The 20,412-nt window shown below is 36.6% G+C and overlaps 4 protein-coding genes across 4 annotated transcripts in view; 2 read left to right on the top strand and 2 right to left on the bottom strand.

Moving 5' to 3' along the window:
- The window catches only part of LOC134667309 (ubiquitin carboxyl-terminal hydrolase 4), a 358,087-nt gene that overhangs the window by 236,608 nt on the left and 101,067 nt on the right, over nt 1-20,412 (bottom strand). The gene's annotated exons all lie outside the window — the stretch shown is intronic.
- On the top strand, nt 2,883-10,104 carry LOC134667313 (UPF0764 protein C16orf89 homolog). The gene is made up of 6 exons (XM_063524659.1): nt 2,883-3,233; nt 5,262-5,411; nt 7,492-7,644; nt 8,159-8,452; nt 9,498-9,664; nt 9,956-10,104. Exons 1-6 carry the CDS (start codon nt 3,035-3,037, stop codon nt 10,100-10,102), a joined length of 1,110 nt encoding a protein of 369 aa, XP_063380729.1. The 5' UTR covers nt 2,883-3,034; the 3' UTR covers nt 10,103-10,104.
- On the top strand, nt 10,772-12,202 carry LOC134667629 (ATP synthase subunit O, mitochondrial-like). Its single transcript, XM_063525054.1, has 3 exons — nt 10,772-10,938; nt 11,253-11,444; nt 11,757-12,202. The coding sequence occupies exons 1-3, from the start codon at nt 10,869-10,871 to the stop codon at nt 12,098-12,100; spliced, it is 606 nt and encodes a 201-aa protein (XP_063381124.1). The 5' UTR covers nt 10,772-10,868; the 3' UTR covers nt 12,101-12,202.
- Nucleotides 12,348-19,312, bottom strand: LOC134667310 (protein yellow-like). Its single transcript, XM_063524656.1, has 7 exons — nt 19,206-19,312; nt 17,704-17,961; nt 15,906-16,075; nt 14,565-14,729; nt 14,016-14,187; nt 13,375-13,556; nt 12,348-12,912 (listed from the first exon to the last, which is right to left on the bottom strand). Exons 1-7 carry the CDS (start codon nt 19,267-19,269, stop codon nt 12,475-12,477), a joined length of 1,449 nt encoding a protein of 482 aa, XP_063380726.1. The 5' UTR covers nt 19,270-19,312; the 3' UTR covers nt 12,348-12,474.

Raw genomic sequence — 20,412 nt, 5'->3', positions numbered from 1 at the left:
CTAAGTATGTTTTGCTTTTTGATTTTATTAACTGACGTTTTTATATATTTGATCTTCTAATTATCTTTTGTCTCTGTTATTTAGATTTAATGTTGAGTTGCTGAGTTTTTACTATCATGTTGATTGTAATTGTTAAGTAGTAACAGGTAGTAATGTATATATTATTTACTTATTATTCATTTCGAGTTGTTTTGTTAGTTACATTTGTTTATTTTATTTGTTATTTATCTTTCCTCGCCCTTTATTAGTTAAATGAGTACAGGCGGTAATGATGCGAGGAAAATATAGGAAATCACGTCACCTCATTCAGGTTAATGGTACCGTTATTATCATTATAGGCCCAAAGATTATTGCGTAAACTTACACCAATTGACCACGTTCTACCTAATAGTTCTGGCCATAACATTCCATAACAATACATTTTATTGAAGTATGGTTACTAACGTAATTCATAAACAAACTTTCACCATTTATGTATAGGCATAGACAATTCATAGTTATGTTCTAATTCTATAGGTTGCTGCATTATTCTTATCTAAAGGTACAGTCAGCAGCAGAAGTCGCTATACACTCCAGGTGCTCAAAGAGAGGTAAACGTTTAAACTGTCAAAAAGTTGTTGACTGTCATGGTAGTATTTACTTGTGAGCGCTCAACGTGTCACAAATATGTTAACAGTCGCTATTCATTAATTTCTACACTTACAACAAGTCATTGATACTTTAGCTGTCAAAAAACCAATGGTATCTAAGCGGTCAACGTGTCAAATATATCTGAACAATATGGAAAAATAGACTTTAAAGCATACAAGTATGGTCGAATATTGAATAAAAGATAGCCATGCTAATTTCAGGTAAAGCGCTTTGACAATCATCGAAAGCAGTACAGTCTTGTCATCACATACATCTATCTCACGTTTTGCCCTTCAACCATTTGACAGGAGCCTCTCGGTCAACTTACTGCAAACTATTTCTTTTAACAGAATCGTCAAGACGAATGCTAGCAAAAGCTAACTGAAGCCGAATTTAGAGCCAATTGTCAAGGCACGTCGTGGTCTCAGTAACAGGCGTTTGCTTTTCAAAGCAGAGACCGCGGGTTCAAATCTCAGTCGTACGCACCTAGAGATTACAGCTTTTTGTTTTTTTTTGGGTTTCATTTCTATTATTAATTTGTGTCTTCTGGTTTTATGTTAATTTCGCATTAGTTTATATAATTTTTGAAGATAATGTCACATGTAGCGTATGTACGACTTTCTATCAGGACGTTGTAGATTTGAACCCGCAGTGGGCGTTACTTAGATTACTCCTGTGCGGAATGCCATTTGATATTTACTACTCAAAAATCACGTTTGTTGTATGGGAGCCCCACTTAAATCTTTATTTTATTCTGTTTTTAGTATTTCTTGTTACTTATAACAGCGTCAACAGAAATACATCATTTGTGAAAATTTGAACTGTCTAGCTATCACGGTTCCTGAGATACAGCCTGGTGACAGACGGACGGATGGATGGACAGACGGACGGACAGCAGAGTCTTAGTAATAGGGTCCCGTTTTACCCTTTGGGTACGGAACCCTAAAAATGCTGGTCTCTTCGAAAACTGACTAAATTAAATTAAAGGATATGAAAACAATGCATTTTATTAATTTCAGACATCATGTTTCATAGTAACATTTATTGCTTAAGACCTACACAATCGATATCTAAATAGAAATAATCTTAGTTTTATTTTTCAAAACGTTCGGGGTTCGATTCCCGAGCTGAGTACACATTTTTATAAATGTATGAATGCAGTTTTTCGTGTTACTAAAATCGATGACATGATTCCTAAGAAGGGATCGGTGTATATCGTATAGTATCAGATTTTCCCATACTGGCCGATCTAAATGGGCCACCCTGTATAGTATATTTTACTACAATAAGTGGTAGCCTACTTATTGTAGTAAAATATATATATTAACATAGGTATATAATATGATCAACGGTTTGGAAGAACAGCTGCATATGACAGTTAAAATAAAAAAAACCGATCATTCTAGTAGAACCTACTTATTTATTGTATAAGTTTGACACTTAACGATAAAATACTTCTTTAAGAAAGGAGGTGTCAATTCGTAGTGCTACAGTATTTATTTTAAAGTTAAACAGATAAAATGTTGATGCTTAGTTACCATCGAAATAACAACTGCTTAGCAACTGGTGGCACCCTGGCTGCTGACGTACGTGATTGGCAGTGCGTGTAGGTATTAATGACAGCAGCTTGAATATGATTGCTTAGTTACCACTGACTTTTTAACCGTTATTGTCATTGTGATTAAATAAGGGTGTATGTGTTAAAGAAAACTCAGAAGTTAAGGTATTTGTGACGAACTGAAAGCCTATGTGAAAATGACATCTTAGATGTCTTTATTTTTGTGACGATTGAAGTGTATATGTTTTCTTGGACACCTTGCCCGCTCAGGTATATCTGCTGCTGACTGTACCTACTACTTTGGATAAGAATAATGCAAGTACTTGACCGAAGCGTTAGCGATGGTCTCCGTTTTGTTTGACTGGGGCAAACTGCTTTCGTATGTCTGGACGGATGTTCTCCTCTATAGGTCTCAATTCTCAACCGAATCTCGTAAAATGTTGTGACAGTACTATGATTAAATATTTTTATTGTTGATCCAGTTTTTGAAAATTTTTCAAAATGCCGAAAGTGGCACCAACATCACTTAACACCAACATCACTTAACACCAACACACTTAATACCAACTGTGATAATCTCAATTAATTAAGTATTTTTCACTTTGACATGTTCTAAGCGAGGTCTTCAGCTTACAGACCCACAATTAACAAAAACCTAAAGATAGATTATATGCAGTTACCTATATGTAGTACCTATACTTCTACGCTACAATTTATTCAACGCTAACGACCTAGTTTCCAATTTATAGGGCTGACGTATCGGGTCCACCCAATCAATGGTCTCCGTGTGGCTCTATGTGTTAACAATGCAGATTATTCCGCACCAAACGTCAGTACCCTACCAATATGCTAGTTAAATACATCGCCCTCTTCGTATCTTTGAAAACAGCTTTGGGTATTTACCCATACTTCGATACGCAAGATTTCATCTACAATGTGCCTAAAGTGTATAGAATTTCTATAACGCTGGATAAATTATTGGAGTATTATGAGAAGAAGCCCTCGAAGGATCCGGAGTGGTATATATCTCTGGGCTTGGCAAGAGGTAAGCTATTTCGTTTGAAATATAAAATAAGAAGATTGATAAATAGGTATGTAGCTCTATTACGTTCATTATAGTAGGAGAGCCCAAGGAGGGATTTTTTGTAGCTACTCCAGCGAGTCAGATTAAGTTATGAGTGATATCTTGCTAGTTGCTACCACCACTTATAGCCGTCTATGTTGGTGGGTGCCCTTCATGGCAGTTATAAAAGTCGTCCGTTAAAATGTCGTTGTGGATTTGGTCCTTTTGGTCCAATTTAAGTAAATGCGCTATTACTTGTGTTATTACTCTCTGACAATTATTTGTAGGTACTCATTTTGTTAACCTGGCGGTTACAATGTGAAAATCTGTTTTCGAACTCCCCACCAATCGACCCACCACATAAACGGCCAACATAAAAGTGGTTAAGGTAGATCTCCAGAGGTCGCAAAGATATCACTCATATCTTAAAATAAGATGCTTTAGTTACTCCGCAGAATCCTCTCTTGGGTTCCCCGACTAAAACCAGACCAAACCAAAACCAAATTATTATTTTGCATCGGTCACCAAAACACGCTCCCAAAGAATATAATATTCACTAGGAGAAGAACGATAACTCCATACAAAAAAATGTCCCCAAACGTTTATACGTTTATACTAGTAGCGCCTTCGTTGTGTACCAAACACTAAAGTTGACAACCGGTTTAGCCTGGCGGGTAGAATAAGTAATTCTGTTAATAAACATATTTGTTATCTTCATATCACGAAATATATAAAAGATGCAAATAAACCCTTGTTTGTGGTATTATCAATTGATTTAAATAAAAGGCATGTTTATATTTACAATATTGTATTATTTATTAAAAAAATGTTTTACTTATAGAAATATACACTGAAAACTGGCAACTTAATAAAAAATAGACATTAATAAAGCGCATTCACAAAGTTTTCAGTATTATACAAATAACATTAGGCATGCCTACCTATTACACTTTACACACAGATACACTACACTTTACACACGGCATTTTACACAGATTTCCAACTTGTATTCATACATTTCTTCACGGTTAATTAATACGCTTTCCAGATGCGTTATGACTCGGTTCCTTCTGAACCCACTAAAGCTGTATAAATTCCACTCTGGCTGCTTCAACAGCCGTTGCTCCGCATTTAGCACATTTTCTATGTGCATTGCTGTAATCTATGTAGGTACGTCTTAAGTGGTTGTACCGCTACGTTGTATTTATTATTTAAAGATTTAATAAATACAATTTTCGTTATGAACTTTAACCACAGCAGTTGGACAGAGTCATTGACAAATATATTTTTTTATTATGGTGGGGAGACGTACCTACCCTCCATATATTTTATGAACATTGATAAAGACAGTTGGAAGCAAATATTCATTATAAAACTTAATCGCGTGTAATTAAGTTTAAAGCGTTTTAAGTCCCGTTTTATGATTAATTATGTATAAAATTCGTGATAATTTAAATCAGAGTTGGGAGCAATGTTGCTGTAGAAAAATGTTTTTATTTTTATTACTCGCAACTTTTTCTCGGAGGCCAACGCACACATAGAAGGTTCAGGCGCACACATGCGCAATTATTTGGGGACATAACTTTCTTAGGAAGTGAACAGGCCTTGCACGCTCCTAACGAATTAGCGTGACGTTGATGCCAAATGCCAATGCTAGCACAGTCAAGCGTGAAATGTATGACTTATTATAACGGCCCGACAACGACAAAGCGATGCAAATTCACTCGTCTTTGTAACTGTTTATTTTTCTCTTCGTAGTTTTTATGATTTCTTTGTAACAAGTTTTCTCCTGTTGGTCACATAAATGAAGCACGATTTTTCAACAAGTAAGTAATCAAGCACTTGAAGGTAGTTCACTTGTTAATTTACTTTCATATCAATAATGATTTTGCGATAAAAATAAATATCCCTGAGATTTTAATTATGTAATGCCAGACCCGCCCCAACTGGTTATTGTTACCAAGTAAGTAAATTTTTATCGAAAGTAATATAATTTAAGTATTAACGTAGGTCAATTGGAGTACACAATTAATGAACTGGATAAGTCCGTGCCTCCAAAATTGAAGGAGAATCTGCAGAATCTAACGAGGAAGATGGATCGCATACGTAACAATACTGATATCACGAAACTGGCCTATCGCAGTAAGGATTATGAATATGGTGAGTTATCTAATCGTTATCAGTTTTATTAAGCTTATTTGTTCATTTAAGTATGATTTGAAGGTATATATTTCACATTTGTCTCCGCCCCACGTGACTGCCGCCATACATGAGGCGGAGACAGATGGGAATCATACTTATGAATGCATCTATTCCCAACTGTGCCAGGCCGGTACAAATGGGAATACACCGGATTTAAGAATAATTCGTGTCACTTGGAGAAATCAAATCATAGGTTCGGTCTCAGACTTTAATTGTTAATCCATCTACTTATCGAATTCAAGCTAATTTGGTTGTTACTAACGGTATGAAATTTCCAATGTAAAGTAAAACCTAAATGACTAAAATCTGTGACTGCACTGAAATTGTATTTACTTATATAGCGATAAAGACGCCTTTTGGAGGCCTGAATCAACCTGAATGAATGTTATTCGAACGTGTTGCAACATTGATTCTAAATAATTTATATCTTCCGTCGCTGTGAAGATGTAACGACGCATATTAAATTAGTTAGTGCTAATATCATTATACAGACTTAGTTTTTTTTGCAACTGGGTTGCGAAACTCGTGTCGAGATTAAAAACTTAACGCACGTTCGTTTGCCCAACAATCGAAGTACGTAATATGATATTAAAAATTCCGGCAACCGACATCACAAATAGACTTAATTTCTCCATGCGTTTACAATGAAAGTATTCTTAGTTGTTTTTGGTCTCATTTGTAAGCAGAACACGTAAAAGTATCCGGCTAGGATACTCTTGCTATCGTGGATAAATGCATATAATGTTGCGGTTAGGTTAACTAGGATATTTTCAAGCATGATGTTAAGCGAAAACTACTGAAACTACTCTCGATTTCTGGTTTTGGTCACAGCTAGTATTTTTGTTATTTCTTTGGTTTAGCGTGAATATAAAAGCATATACTTACGAATTGGCGAATTTCTCTTTAAGTATTTTTTTGTCAGACCTTCCGTTGTTTGCCTATCTCAGTCTTGTCACGTAAGCATGACAAAAATGTTGAAATAGTTTAATTTATTTCAATTTTCTACCATCACCTAAACTGCACCCGCGCACCAGAGATTTAATAAGATTTAAATATATTTTAGGCATTGATAAGAATATCATCACGTCCAAATTTAAAGTTAAGTAAGTTATCCATTGACTTAAGTATTTATATCCAATTTAGGCCTCAAGGTAGTGAGTACTTGAAACCAAAATGATACATTCACCGGTCTGCAAATTTTGATCATCAATCAAAAATGCATAGGTAGATACTTATGAAATCGATTTGCGTAATATCACGCATTCAATGCAATGTGCAATTAAACTTCTCTTCAAAGCACTTGAAAGAAATAATACTTAATCTTATTAAGACAAAGATTTCGCACTAAGGAGGTAAACGAGCCTTATTTGGTACAATTGGTAGAGTCGTGACTCTATAAGTAGATGACTTGAATAGGGCATGAGAACTCACTGTTGTAAATGTTGCAATATAGAATCATACATGCAGAACATAATAGATAATTGTATCTGATATTGAAATAGGTCTATAAGTATTGACTTATAGACCTATTTCAATAATTAATAAGGTAACCTTCAAATAATGAAAGTTGCAATGTTGTAGGTAAAATTTCGCAAAGTAAGTACATGTCAAGCAAAAAATGTGGCAAGGCCTTTGAAGGAAAGTCCTTCAGTAAATAAGACACTTATATCTTCGATATTTTACCAACATTTTTATAGTGCTCTCAGTTTTTACTTGTAGAATTTTCAGACAGTACTACTATTATGTTAATTTAGTATTGGGCATTGAGAGATTCAGGAGATTTTCAGAGAGTAGTCAGATAAACGAAATATTTAGCTTTTTGTCGCTTTCTAGTACTAAGGGTAGTAAGGTTGTCTGAGTTCAAACAGACAGATAGACGTGTTATAAGGGCTCAATGTTGACTACTGCTAAAATAAAAATAGTAAGAAGAGTAAGAGTAGTAGGTAGTAGTAGTAGTAGAGTAAGAATAGTAGAATAGAAGAATAGTAATAGTGTTTCTTTTCGAGATAAAAATATTTTGGATTAATTAATGTTTTAGTGGCCAAGGCCATATTCGAGAACTTGGACGTACTATCGAGCATCATGGAGCCGATAACCCTCGGCACGATGGGCACCCAGAAGCCTTATCGGTTCGACTTCGAGCAGTACGTGCAGGAAGCCAGGACTAAAATGCCAGGAAGAAAAGCCGCAGGTGAGGTGTTTTTTTGGGATGAAGTTGATATGGAAATTTTAGGGTTTTAAAGACAGACTACACTCTAGCTCAGTCATTCTCAAAGTATGTTCCGCGGAACCCTAGGGTTCCGCAAATCCTCTGTTGGGGTTCCGCGAAAATATACTTGTAATAATAAGAAAAAAACCAGCTCTTCTATAGGTACATCTGGTCCACAGTGATGAACGAAAATTTTTAATTTGGGGTTCCGTCAAATATTTCGCTTGCCGAAAGGGTTCCGTCACCAAAAAATTATGAGAACCGCTGCTCTAGCTGCAACTTGCAGTGTGTGCATATTGTTTTAACATAAGTGACGGATGTCTCCTATCCTTTCGAGTAAATGCGCTGCAATAACGTGACGTGTAAGACCACACTGTGTGTGATTTGAAATGTAACGGATAATTCGATTAACATGCGTATTTAGATTCTCAACTTCATCTTTATCGACGACGTTAGCTAGGTACATGAAGATGCCTTATTCTCCCTTAAATTTCAGATGCGTGCACAATGCAGCTTCTAGTATCAGCCATGGAGACACAAACGACGCAGTCCGACGGATCCTGTGAACTGTCCCCCGAATGCAGCCAGCAAATCATGAAGGGAGCCGGCCTGGCCTTCCAGCAGACCAGCCGCCTCCGCGCGGCCACGCTCGCCCGCCTCTTCGACTGTATGGACGGAGTGGATCTTAACGCACAGATATACAAACTGTGCATACAGATTTACAAGGAGACGAAGTCGCTAGAGGCTTGGGACCATCCAGCGGGGACTAGGACTATTTTCATGCAGCAAGGTAAGTTTCTGCGCCTCATTATTTAACAATGATGGTTTCCAAACATCGTCTAAATAATAAGGCCTTTATTAGGGAAAAAATAGTAATAGTACCTACCTACTTATTTCATCCTTGATACTATGATTGAAGTAAGGTAAGTATTTAGACGAAATAATTAATTACTTACAGTACAGTTGATTGTAATCGCGTTTTATGAGTCTTCTTGAATGGCAGATTGCAACAAACATTCACTCAGTAAATAGTGTAATTTGATGATACGCACTCGATGAAGACCGATGTGTATCATTGCATAAAACCACTACTATAATGTTACAAGTAATTTCAGCTGACTTACCATTACCAAATACTCCGAAAAGTGGCTCAAATGTAGAACGTGCAGAATATTTAATTATTAACCGTCACTGAACACGAACAGTACAGTCGACGTCAAAGATATGTTTACACTTTTCGCCTTCTTACAAAGGAATAAGGTGTAAAAGTGTAAACATATCTTTGACGTCGACTGTACAAAGAATATATAATACGATCACATAAACAAGCGTTATCATCAAAACAAGAGGGCCTAAGAAAAAGGTTTAGGACTATGACATTTTAAACTCCTATTGCTTAAAATATTGGAAAACGAGAGTCGATGGATGCAATATGAGTATTATGTTGACAATTTCAATTTTATCTAACGAGACTGAAACTGTTATGTGAGGTCCACCAAAGTATCATTATTCAAAAATTTCCTTCCTGAAAATTTTATTTAACTATTTTACCTACCTGTTTACTCATATTAAGTACTGTTTCAGCTCTGGCTGAATTATGTTATAATATAAAGCTCTTATACGAGTCTATAGGACTTCTATAGTCTAACACCCTTATTCATAAACGCACTACAAACCTCAATTAGATAATAATCGTTTGTCCTTATCAGTCATTTTGACTTATGTATTTGTAAGAAAAGGATAAAAGATAATTTAACACAATCAGGCCCGTAAAGTTTTATGAATAAGGGGGTAAATATATTACCTATGTGAGTAAACGTAAATACCGGTTCCAGTAATGTACTGCGCACACCATGGTTACGGGGAGTTTATCAAGCCCCGCTGGATGAACAAGATCATATCCTGGCAAGAGCCGAAAGGCTGCTACTCGGACGATCGCCGGCCCTTCATGAGACTTACGGGCTTCGTGACCGCGGCTCCGCCAGCCCAAAAAGAGCGTGAGGTAGGTCTTAGCCTTAGAACATTTAATAACAGGAGTCGCCTTTAAGAGCTTACCACTCTTTATCTAACATGGCTATTTGTACGTTACGTACGAATCATCAAATAGCCATACATTTGACGTGCCCCTCCCCCGCAAAAATCGGCAGACTGTTTTGTACAGAAAATGACAGCCAAGGCGTCTCCAGTTACTAAATGATCTAAGATCACACTTAAGACATCTATGCATTCGTGAATCTAGTAATTGTTTAAACAAGGCATTAGTTTAGTTTACAACTCTTTAAAATTTTCGCAGGAGGAGTACCGTGTGAAGAAGGCGGCAGTATCGGAAGGTGGTCCCTGCAACTCGCTAACATCCGCCATGGCGCTTGGCTCCTTGGTGGTTTACATACGAGCCTTACTTGAAACGGATCAGGCTTTCCAGTACGATGTATTGGAATAACACTCACTAATTAGATATATGACTCTCATTCACATCTCGAGCGAACATCACAATATCTAAAAGATCAATATTGTCATTGTGTAATGTGTTCTGCATAGTTTGGAAACAAATAAATTATGTTTATTTTTAAGAACGTCTCTTGTTAAAATTATAATAAAAAAAATATATTTAGTGCGTTGAATTGTTTATCACAATTAAAAGTTAATCGATGGCATCACCGGAAACGCTTTTATAACAAAAAAATACAACAGCAAAATTACAGCTTGGACGAAAATGCTTTCGTTATGTGCGGATGTTCTCCTCTACAGGTCGCAATTCTCAACCGATATTTGTGAAAATTTGTGCTTAAACATATTTAAATAAGTTTGTATTTTTTATTAGATAATTTAATTAATTTGTTTATTTACGATTTTTTTAGAGTTAGACCAAGAAAAGTCTGCAGCGATTTTGATAGCCAACTCCTTGCCAACCCAGTGCAAGTGTTATTTATGCGTCATAATTTCATAGAATGTTTTACTTTAAAATAACAAATGTACTGCGTGGGCTATAAAAATCGCTGCACACTTTTCTTGGTCAATTCGCGTTTTTTGTCATTCATAATAAACCTACATGAAAAAAATTTGAACTATTTGCTCATGTGGACAACGTCATGTTGGACGTCACTCACTTTTCATTTAATGATGCAAAGCTCATATATAATTAAAATACCAAGTGATTTCTAACTCTAAGTAATTTAATAAGACTTTAAATTGAATACTTACCTACAATGCTGCGATTATTTGTAAGGAATATGTGCTCAGTAGGCCAAGTAAAAAGACCGCCAATTCAAGTTTTTGGTACGTGCTCTCATGCTTATTTATATATTATGTATTATTGTATATGATTAAAAAACTGATTGATAAATCTATCCTATGGATTCAAACTATGTCCATACCAAATATCATCTAAATTGGTTCGAATAGACAGTTTCGAAAGTATTCGCGACACTGTATGCCGGGTTGACCCCATTGCAAAAGACATCTAGTAAGAGCGACATCCACATTATTCCACAGGCCAATAATGACCAGTCATTGAAAAATCAACTTGTATCTCTAGAAAATTAAGTAGGTAGAAAATTAAGTACCTTCCTCACGATGATTTAACTATGCAGGGGTAGAAGGGCGATATGTCACTGCGTTGTACAGCGCAGCCAGCCAAAAGGGTCAACTAGAGGAAGTGGATAAGCATTTGAGGATCCTGGAAAAGGAGCTCTCCAACCCTAAGATGGTTGATTTTCTTGAAACTAGTGTGGTATCGCGCGTTCAAAAAGCTAAGTTCCTGCAAGAGGCAGCTAAACAAGTTGGTACGTCGTATTGCTATAACTCTTACTCAGGCGCTTGTAAATGTTAGATGTTAGGGTTAAAAAACTGATTGGTAAAAATAGACAGATCAAACTAAAAAATAAGTTAAATGGTTTAACCCAACAAATTTGCTAATCCATTAAGGCAATAAGCACCTTAAGTTTATGATAGCATAGAAATTTGTTTGCAGGGGGTCTTAACCCTGCAGCTTACTGTACACTATTAACAGGAACAGAATATGACTAGGAAATTTTCATTTCATACCACAAAATAATAATGAAGTATATGTATAATGCGTGTCAACGTTTTATTAGGTATGCCTGACACCGCAGCTAACTTCCTAGGATTGGTCGCCGAAAACGGACGACTCAGAAAACTAAAGCGCATGATAACAATGTTTCTGATGGTAATGGTCGCGCACAACAACAAGGCCCTCTGTGAGGTTATCACCGCCACGCCCCTCGATGATGGATCCCGACAGTCCCTCATGGATGCCCTTAAGAAATTCGTCAAGGGAGACAAGAAGATCGAGCTCACGGAGAAGGTGGATCCCTCGATAATAGGAGGGATGATAGTGGGTGTGGAGGACAAGCATATAGATATGAGCATTTCTAGGAAAATTCAGATGTATACCGATATACTGAAGCAATCTGTCTAATTTTTATTTCTACACCTGTGAAAAAAACTGTACGTAAATAATTCTTTGCATATACTATTCATCATGATATTATTAATATTACGTACAAACTGAAATTTGTTATAATGCTTTTTTCCACTGGGGGTCAAAGTGTGTTATTGGTAAGTAGTTAGGTGCCTAAATTATGTGATCCTTCCTAGATCTATGTTGCAATGTGGTGTTAATCTACATTTGTGTGCGAATTATGTGTTTATTTAAACAAAATGCCTTATTTTGTTATTGTCATTAATAATTTATTTAAATAGTTATAAAACAAGTTTAAAAATGATCGCCCCTATATGGCCAGTTGTACCACATTATAGTATTGAGCAAATGTTCATAAAATGCACTAATTTCTAAAGATGTGATACAACGCCATATCTGGGAGTAATACGTCTGTAACCCGTCGGCGTAATAAGATTCGCATGGTAACCATGGTGCTGATCCTTTGGGGGATTCCTGCATGCGGAACCTTCTAGAAGCCGAGAAACACTTTGGGCATGAATTCTAAAGTTTACTCTTCTAGAGTTGAGAGATCCTGTCATTACTCTTTGGAAGCTGGAAGTCAAGATCCAGAGTTCTTGATCGCCTTTTAGATTGTTAACAATTTTCATGCCACTGGCGAACTGTAGCGTTTCTCTGTCAATGGCGATTTGGTGGAAGTTTCGTGGAGTATATTCGGTGGCGGAGTTCCAGCACCATATGCTTGGAGGCTCCATGAGCCCGAAGAAGAGGATGCCGTCACGGTCCATAGCCTCGGCTGCTGACTGTGACGTGCGTTCCTCCGGGAAAACCTGCAAATTTATCAATTCCTTTAGGTAGGTATATACATTCACATTCCAAAATAGTTTAAAAACCGGTATGGATTCTAATCAACAAGTAATTAGCAGTAGGTACTGTCGTACTCTGTTGAATAGGTCAATGACTCATTTACCCAAAACAACTCGGCACCGACACGTTTAACTGTTAACAATAATAGGTATGTAAATATGCGAACTGTAATGTCGCACGGCTTTTTCTCCGAACTTGACGGGACACAATAAAGCGGTGTGCCTGTTTGTTTTAACATTCGTGGTTAACAGAGTATACAATTGAATTCAATTGTCATATAGAGGTATAGGATGGCAGGTACATTTGAAGCGTTGTTCTATCTATCTTCCACTATTGGTGCTGACTGTACCTTAACAATATAATAATCGCCTTGTACAAAACATCAACCTTTCAGCATAATTCTAGTTATTCATTCCAGAACTCACATTAATGGAGCGGGGGTCGGCGTTGTGGTTTCCTATGAAGGACTCATTGCGCAGCACGCCGGTCCTGACTACATTCTCAGTAGTGGAGGCGAGCGCATGGAAGTACAGGTAGCGATCGCGCCCGCGTCGCCACGGCGACAACGCCATCCCCAGCACGCCATCCATCAGTTCGAAACTCTCACCTGGAAACAATGGTAGGAAAATATAAGTTAAGTATTTGTGCAAACGGGTCGAGGTTAATGATCAAACAATTAGTAGTTGTTTTTTTTGCTTTCTTTATTGCCCTGCGTAAGTATTATGTGGCCTCCAGAGGAAACCGCCTAGGCTCGTCAGTGAATTTTGTCGTGTAATAAATATAATATTGAAGCAGGAAAACTGGTAAGATGCGGCAGATGCTGCCGTGGATAGTTTCCACTATCATCACCGGCACGCATATCGTGGAGAGAATAAAAGAGAGTCAAGGCTTCGACCGTGATATCTAATTAAAATGTGTGGCCCCCCTTTCCATAAGGCATGAGATGAGCGTGAGGCATGAGGCATGAGCCGGTGCATGACGCGCTGACGCCTAATATGTGATGTCCACAAGCATGTCCAAGGTCCAAAGGACTGTCCAGTCACCTGGAGTAACCAGAGAACAGTACCATCGATAGTGAAGCTGCCGCGCGAGGGGAAGGGGAACATGAGCCGATGCGTGACGCGCCAGGAGTTGTCACGCGCCACATCTACGACCAGTATGCCGAAGCCGGTCACGTCGGCCACATACACGAACGTGTCCGCGCAGTCCTCGGGACTGGACTTGCGGATGTCTACCACCTGGAAAAGGAGAGCAATTGTTAAAGTAACATACTAAGTATCGGCCTATATTTCAAAAGTCATTTAAGGATATTTGCATAAAATATTTGGGGCATTATCTATGAAAAGGGATCTTAATGTCAATGGCGCTTTCGACGCACAGCGGTGCGCAGCATTGTATTTATATCGGAGCATCGTTAATAATGGCGTAAGCGCCATCGATTTGTTTTCACAACGTGTTGTGTTTTTACTAAATGATAAGTAGGTAAACGAAAAACTGATCACCTTACGATTCTTAAACTACGTAGGCCGAGAATATAAAATAAAAGTCACTACATAATAAAGGTCATTAGCTGACAGCTTACCGACATTCATGACCACAGCCTGAAAGTACTTACTGGTGTAATAAACAGTGAAGACGCCACATAGTTTGAGGCATTGACTCTGTGCCGGTAGATCAGATTGTCGTTGCTCAGGTCGAAGGCCAGCAGTTGTGGCGGGCAGACCTGGGTTTCCTTGATCTTGCCTGTGTCCATCACCCAAAGCCGGTTGCACTCATCGATCTGTAACAAATATGCTACTAGTAACATTTTGTAAATGAACTGTTTACAATTTAAAAAAAATGCGTACAAGTGAAACAGAAGGATAAATAAGTGATGAGCTAGTCTTAAGACCTATCTGTATAATTTTTGCCTTTAGGTCTCAGGCGCTAGGCCATATACATATCTATAGTTATATATATTTTTAAATAATAACCTAATATTATTATGAAATTTAAAAAAAGTGCAGTCAGCATTAAATGGATAGTGACGGCGAAAGTGCATGGCCAAATATATCGGTACACACCCTTTATTTCTATACCTAGTGCCTAGCAAAGGTGTGTTACGATATATTTGGCCGTCACTATCTATTTGCTGACTGTATCGTAAAGTCAGCATACAAAATGTTATGTCATAAAACGAGCAAAATTTACAACTAAGAAAGTGTTCGCTTACTTACTACCTACTTTCAAATTGAGGAAATAAAGGCCAAAACGTAAAAAAATATATTTGCCAATTGCAAAATAGTCTGTGTCAGGAACGAATGTGATTTGTTACACATCATCCATGCCCAGTTGTCCGCGCTATGCTATTGCGCATACGCAACCGAACGCAATGTTGTTTAAACCTACCTTAATGGCTCAAATAATCCTGCCTTAAAAGGCTCACACGTAGTTCCGTTTACTAAGTATTGACTTAAGTAATTGAACAACGAACTATTATCAAGTGTTATTCGGGGCATGCAAAGTACGCTTAATGATAAAGTGTACAATATTATGACTTATGTTAATGGATTAATAACTGGTAATAGTTATAGGTATAAATACCTCGACTTTGAATTGCACATAACAAGTGTCAACCGCAAACACACCGAATTAGTATTTCTAAGTACCTATTTGAATAATGTAGTATTCAAATAAAAGTATTACCTATCTATAAAATTATGACTCATGGTTACACAATTTTTATAGTTGTACCTTTACGATATCTATTTCATTGCATATATATTTGAAATTATTAATTACAATTAATTATTAACTTAAGACACATGGGACGGCTACAATTAAAACATTCCGCCAATCGTGAATCGCGAGACCACCATCAACTCGAAAAGCTCAATTCGAAACGCGGTACCTATCAAAACGAAAGTATGTGAATGATTGCACAAACTATACAAGGATCAAGGTACTAGGTACTCACAGCTACTCTGAAGACGGAGGTCATGCCATCGCAGTTGTGCCCCTGGTTGTCATGCCAGGTGTAGTCAGGGTACGGGTAAATGCGCGCGTTCTCGTCCACTGTGCCCAGTGTCATCGGCCGTCCTTCGTCGAAACGTGGAACGGTCACGAAAATGCGCGATTGCAAATTCCCTGTCAACAAAATATGTTATAAATGAAAAATTTCCAGGGGATTGTAGTCTTTATGAGTAATTATAATAATTATCTATTTATATTATATGATAATGTTTATCACATTAGGTAAACCAATGGGACCCGCAATTTAGAAAGAGGCGAATACAACAACACAAGAAAAAAATCCTTGGTATTTTAACCTGTTCGTACGCATTTTCAATGAGATTAAAGTGATATCTCAGAAAAACTCAACATATCTGTGATGTCATCTATGTAAATAAATTAATATTAACATATGAACAGAGGATAGAAATTTACATAGTTGATCCCAAAGTTATTAAGAGTTAATATTAAATAGTGGTCGAATCATTTTTTTACAAACAAGATATATACAAAGGTATTACTAAAAGTTAATATTTATAATCAATTTAACCAGCAATACAGCCACGTTAATGAAATTCGAAGCATAATATTGTTTGTTTCATTTATTTTTCACCACTCCAGCTTGTAAGGGCTCTCTTGATTAAAACCCGATGCAAAAGTTGCATTTTATCGACATGAGTGGTTATTTATGTAGATGGAAATTTTGAGTTGTTTCCTTATTTCGACTTTGGATGGTACCTATATATTTAAGTAATATTGTATTCATTTGTAATGTTTACAACTTTACACTTAGTATTTTCCTCGCGATGGTGTGGTGAAAGTTCTGTACAAAAATAAAGAATATTCAATGTTTTTACAAAGATTTCTATATTACTCATTAATTTGTCCGCTTGCGTACAGTAATTATAACTTAGGTAACATATATATACCGGGTGTGGCCTGTAACAGGAGCAAAAAATTAAAACATAGAATGTACTCCTCAAACGGTAACACTTTTGTTCAACAACTTTTAAAAATTATGAAGTATTTAGACTCCCCATTTTTCATACAAAATAAATATTATTTTCAATGGACGCCATCGCCATGCCATATCATTGTGATTGACGTTACTTGTCATGCGTTAAACAACAAAATTCGCAATACATTGCGTCTTAGAATAAACTTTAAAGTGTATTAAAAATCAAATGACAAGTTATTAAGTTGCTGTACAAATGTTGGTCAGTATGAGGAGTACAGCGTATACTTTAATTTTTTGCTCATATTACAGGCCACACCCGGTATATGTAAGCGCAATCGGCAACCTGCATAGGCACGCAATATACCGTATATACCTAATTAATATATATTTTAATTAATGTACCCTATAAATTGAATATTGCAAAGAAATGGCCAGAATATTCATTATTTTCGCAAAAAAAGAAAAAAAAAGGATACCCATAATTTAGTGAGGTTTGCAAGTTGCATTAGAAAGTAGGTACCTATATTGTATAGTTGGATTGTAATATCTACTACCTAATAAATAACGTAACTATTTGAACAATTACACATGCGGTAAAAAATGTTTTTAAGCGCCCATAAATAAATACGTTTTTCTGCGTAATGTTAGATCTTCATCTCATTCTTTCCTCATGATTCTCGTTACTGTAATAATGTGCTCTACCTACACATTGCAAATACAATATGCACCTATGAATATAAAGCACCCATGAAATGAACTACTAAGTAGGTACCTACTACTCGTAAATACTTCCTAAACTACCCACCTCGTCTATGCTGCACGTCGACATCAATAGGCACCGAGTTTCCAGGTACATAATACCGGTCGTTCAGCGCGGCCGAGCGCACGGCCTCGGAGGGGAACTGGAAGTCCAGCTCGGCCCACTGGCGCACCGTGCGGAGCCCACGCGCCTGCCCCGCCACCTGCAGCTGCGGCCAGCAGCACGCCAGGCAGTACGACAGGAAGAAGAACCGCTCGATGCCGTACGCCATTTCTAATTTGAACACGTCTAGTAGGGCTGGGTCTGGGGAGAGGAAATAATTTGTTTATGTCTAAAACCACGACTGAAGTCACGTCTGAAAAAACCTTAATATATATATGGGTAATAAGGTCGTGTATACATATTTTTGGCACTTTGTCCGTATCGATATTTTCAGACGTGATTTAAACGTTAGATCGTTAATGAAAGTTTTATTAATATTCAGTAATAAATACAATAAATTTGAATTCCTGGAAACGTACGAGTATAACGAAAAGATTCAAACAGTAGGAATTTAAAATTAAGTCAAGTAATTAGAGACAATTCACATGACGTAGCCTGCATTGCGGACATTTGGTTTTGGTTATTCTATAAATTTTATTTTTAATATCCAAATTAAATTTAACAATTACTCTTATAATTATTATAAGACTAAAAGTAAAAATTCGCAAAATAGAAAAATAATAGGAATTACTAATTCTAATTATTTTTTTAAATACAGAGCTGATAACCCTTTTTCAGGCATAGTAGGATTTATCGACCATACGCGTGTCAATAGAATTTCAACCTCAGACTTCGATGTAAGGTTCAAAATAAACTGGACCTCTATTCGACAAGCGACGTTTGACGTATCGTGTTGATCTCCCGTTGATGTGGGAACAATCATAAGTTCTCGAATACGTACAATGTCAAAATTTGACATTAACAATCCACAGTTAGGGTGACAAGCAAACCAAACCGAACCACCCTTAGTTTAGAGTTGAGTTTTGGTTGTACCAAATGATATTATCCACCGTTGATGGAATCAACACTCGGTATGCAATAAAATCAACTGTTGATTTGATGTGGATGCGAAATCTGACAGTTGTACATGTCGAATTTGGCCCCTGAACTTTCGCAAAATGTGACTCATTTAATATTTATTTACTATAAACATAAACAATTTTATTTTCGGAAAACCTTCTAGATTGATGCGGCCTGAAAAAGGGTTAACAATAGAATCAAAGATATTATTGTCTTAAATGTACTTTCTCAGTGTCATAGAAACAATTAGTACCTGATAACCAATTGTTATACGATGATTAGTTCTTGATAAATACCATGATTGAGGAAAATTTTTCAGTAGGTAATTATACCTAGTAATTTACATAAAGTGCAATGTCAGTGCAAGAGTTTAAAATCCATCAAGTTACCATACATAACGACTGATAATACAGTAAATTTCTTAAAAATAAAACTACGCGTTTGCGATGCTAATTGCTAACAATTAACAATAAATAATCTATTACCATATTGGCTGAGCAGCGTTCCACAAAACCGGGCTTGTTGATCCTCCACCGCCAACACCATCATTTATCGTTAACACACAAGTTTTAAAAGTTTTTAACGTCACTAGAGGTAGTCCTTAATTTTTTTCAAATTTTTTTTAGCACTATGGGTTTTTGTTCGCCGTGATTCCTAACTAAAGTATAATTATGTTTAGTCGCGCGCCTGTGGCAGTTGGCAGCATATCAGAAGTAACGGAAATCTCCTGAGCAACAGCTTTATACCCATATGTCAAACACATACCTTGCATACGTCCAAGTGTAAATATTTAGGTCGCATAAGCATTACAAATTAAATTTAATACGCCGCATATAAAAAAAAAAATAACAATCAAAAATTTGCTGGGAATTAGATCACATAAGTGCCGAAGGTAAACACTTCTTAGAATCTAAAGCCAGTAAGCAATCGGGTACAACGTTCGTGGATACCATATATGTTTACCATGTTTTAAATTGAGATGGCTTTACCATATTAAATAGTAAATTTTCTCGTTTTAATATGCCTTGAGTGAGATTATATTTGAATTAATAATTTTTCCACGCCTTATGTAAAGTAATAAACTGTAATATAAGCCACGTAACTTATTATGAGAAACGAATATTAAATTACATATTAAACCAGATGATATAATAATTGATAACTGTTAGATATGAGGACAAACTTAGAAAAATAACTAAAACTTGTTAAAAAAACATGGAGAACATTGATCGGTACGGACACCAATGAAAGACTAAACCAATCGAGTTCCTTTCTGCACTTATACATGTGTGTTTTACTCTGGCCCAATATTTACTAGCGGTACCTGACCATATTTATCGCTTTAGTATGTAAATTACCTACAGGTACATGTTAAAGACAAAAATATTCTGGGTTGAGATCGTGGGTCGCGACGTAAAGGGATAGCGTGTGTTCGATAATGACATCATTTTAACCCGATAGACGAAAAAGAGAGGGTTTAAGTAGGTATTTCTCGAATGATATAGGTATAGGGTGTTTGTATGTGGGCCGGAAAGTCAATATCAAATTGTCAAAATCAGTTGTGGAAGTAAAATAAGTTAGATCTATATCAATATAAACTTGTTAAGTACCTACTGACATCTTACCGGCTACAGTTTACTAAATAACCTATCTATCACAGAGAAGTCTAAACTAAAATAAATAAAATCATTG

This window comes from Cydia fagiglandana, chromosome 9, assembly GCF_963556715.1.
Source record: "Cydia fagiglandana chromosome 9, ilCydFagi1.1, whole genome shotgun sequence".
In the NCBI taxonomy this organism is placed as follows: Eukaryota; Metazoa; Arthropoda; class Insecta; order Lepidoptera; family Tortricidae; genus Cydia; species Cydia fagiglandana.
This window is presented reverse-complemented; position numbering and strand designations above follow the sequence as displayed.